General features: G+C 51.6%; 1 protein-coding gene across 1 annotated transcript in view; it reads right to left on the bottom strand.

Annotated features, from left to right (window-relative positions):
* The window catches only part of LOC107104972 (peripheral plasma membrane protein CASK-like), a gene marked incomplete at its 5' end in the record, with an annotated part of 48,539 nt that overhangs the window by 2,481 nt on the left and 44,774 nt on the right, over positions 1-1,284 (bottom strand). Inside the window, 4 exons of the mRNA XM_015405089.1 lie at positions 258-341; positions 435-637; positions 716-796; positions 864-1,020. Of these exons, the coding sequence (XP_015260575.1) occupies positions 258-341; positions 435-637; positions 716-796; positions 864-1,020 (525 nt within the window). The remainder of the gene's footprint in view (positions 1-257; positions 342-434; positions 638-715; positions 797-863; positions 1,021-1,284) is intronic.

Below are 1,284 nucleotides of genomic sequence, written 5' to 3'. Positions count from 1 at the left end.
TCACGCTGCTGGAACGGATCTGATTGCTTCAGAACCAGTCAGAACCTTTGTGTCGCTGCAGAACCTTCAGTCAGAGCAGTAAAGGTTCTCCTCCTCAGTGGGAGCAGAACATCTCAGCATCTGAAGCGGTCCATCGCGGTCCAGTCCATGCAGGCCTCTGAGCCTGGGTAGGACCTCTGATAGGGTCTGATGGACTCAGACTGACCCGCTCTGACCTGCTGGACCTACAGGGATCTGATCTGGAGGTTTATCCTCACCTCAGCGATGCCTGGAGTGATGGTTGGAGCTGCGATGAAAACCACGTATGGCGCAAACTCTCCCGTCCGCAGGACCTTCAGGGCCTGAAAGGAGACCGATGTTAGAGACTTCTACGCTCTTTGAGACCCGAACCCCTACGAAAGGTCCGGCAGTGGGACCACAAAGTCCATACAGACCTGAGGTTCAACGTCTACGATGGCCACCAATCCCTGCTGGTGGATCTTGCGGATGGTCTCCAGCCGCGTGCCGTACATGGCGTCCTCATGGCTGCCGTACTCCAGGTACTCGTTGTTGCTAATGTCCTGCATCATCTGGTCGTGGGAGACAAAGTAGTAGTTCTTCCCGTTCTCCTCGTCCTTCTTTGGAGGTCTGGTGGTGTCTGCAGGGAGAGAGAAACAGGAAGTGAGGATTCCCACTTCCTGTGCCGCATGGCGGATGCTCGTTGCGTGGAGCTTACGTGGGATCGGGTAGGCGAACCGGTCCGGGTGTTTGGTGATCAGCGTGTTCTTGATGTGTCTTCTGCCCACTCCATGAGCACCTGAGGGACAAACGGGTTAAAGCGGCGGGTCCATCAGCGTCCTGGAGTCCTGCCATGTCCCACTCACCCAACAGGACCAAGGTTTTCCTCCTGAAGGCTGGGAGCTTCACCACCTCCTCATAGGTGACCAGGTCTAGTTGGTCGAACACTGGAGGAGAAGGAAGGAGAGCAGAGTGAGTAGAACCCACCCACCGAGCAAAAACTGCTTTATAAAACCACATGATCTACGTCCAACCAGTCTACGTTTGATTTAAAAGGAAAAAGATCTTATTTTCACATCTTTGAAAACTTTTCAACATCTTTTATTGGACTAAAGTGGGACAAAGTTGGAAGCTAACAAATCACCAAAGATACTTTCACTGGTAAAGATCTAGTGCTGCACTTTGGGAGAATCGACTTTCCAAAAGTTGAATCCAAGATCCATTCAGGATCTAAAGATCCATTCAGGATCTAAAGATCCATTCAGGATCTAAAGATCCAGTCAGGAC

Source organism: Cyprinodon variegatus, unplaced genomic scaffold (genome assembly GCF_000732505.1).
Source record: "Cyprinodon variegatus isolate N-32 unplaced genomic scaffold, C_variegatus-1.0 Scaffold1981, whole genome shotgun sequence".
In the NCBI taxonomy this organism is placed as follows: Eukaryota; Metazoa; Chordata; class Actinopteri; order Cyprinodontiformes; family Cyprinodontidae; genus Cyprinodon; species Cyprinodon variegatus.
This window is presented reverse-complemented; position numbering and strand designations above follow the sequence as displayed.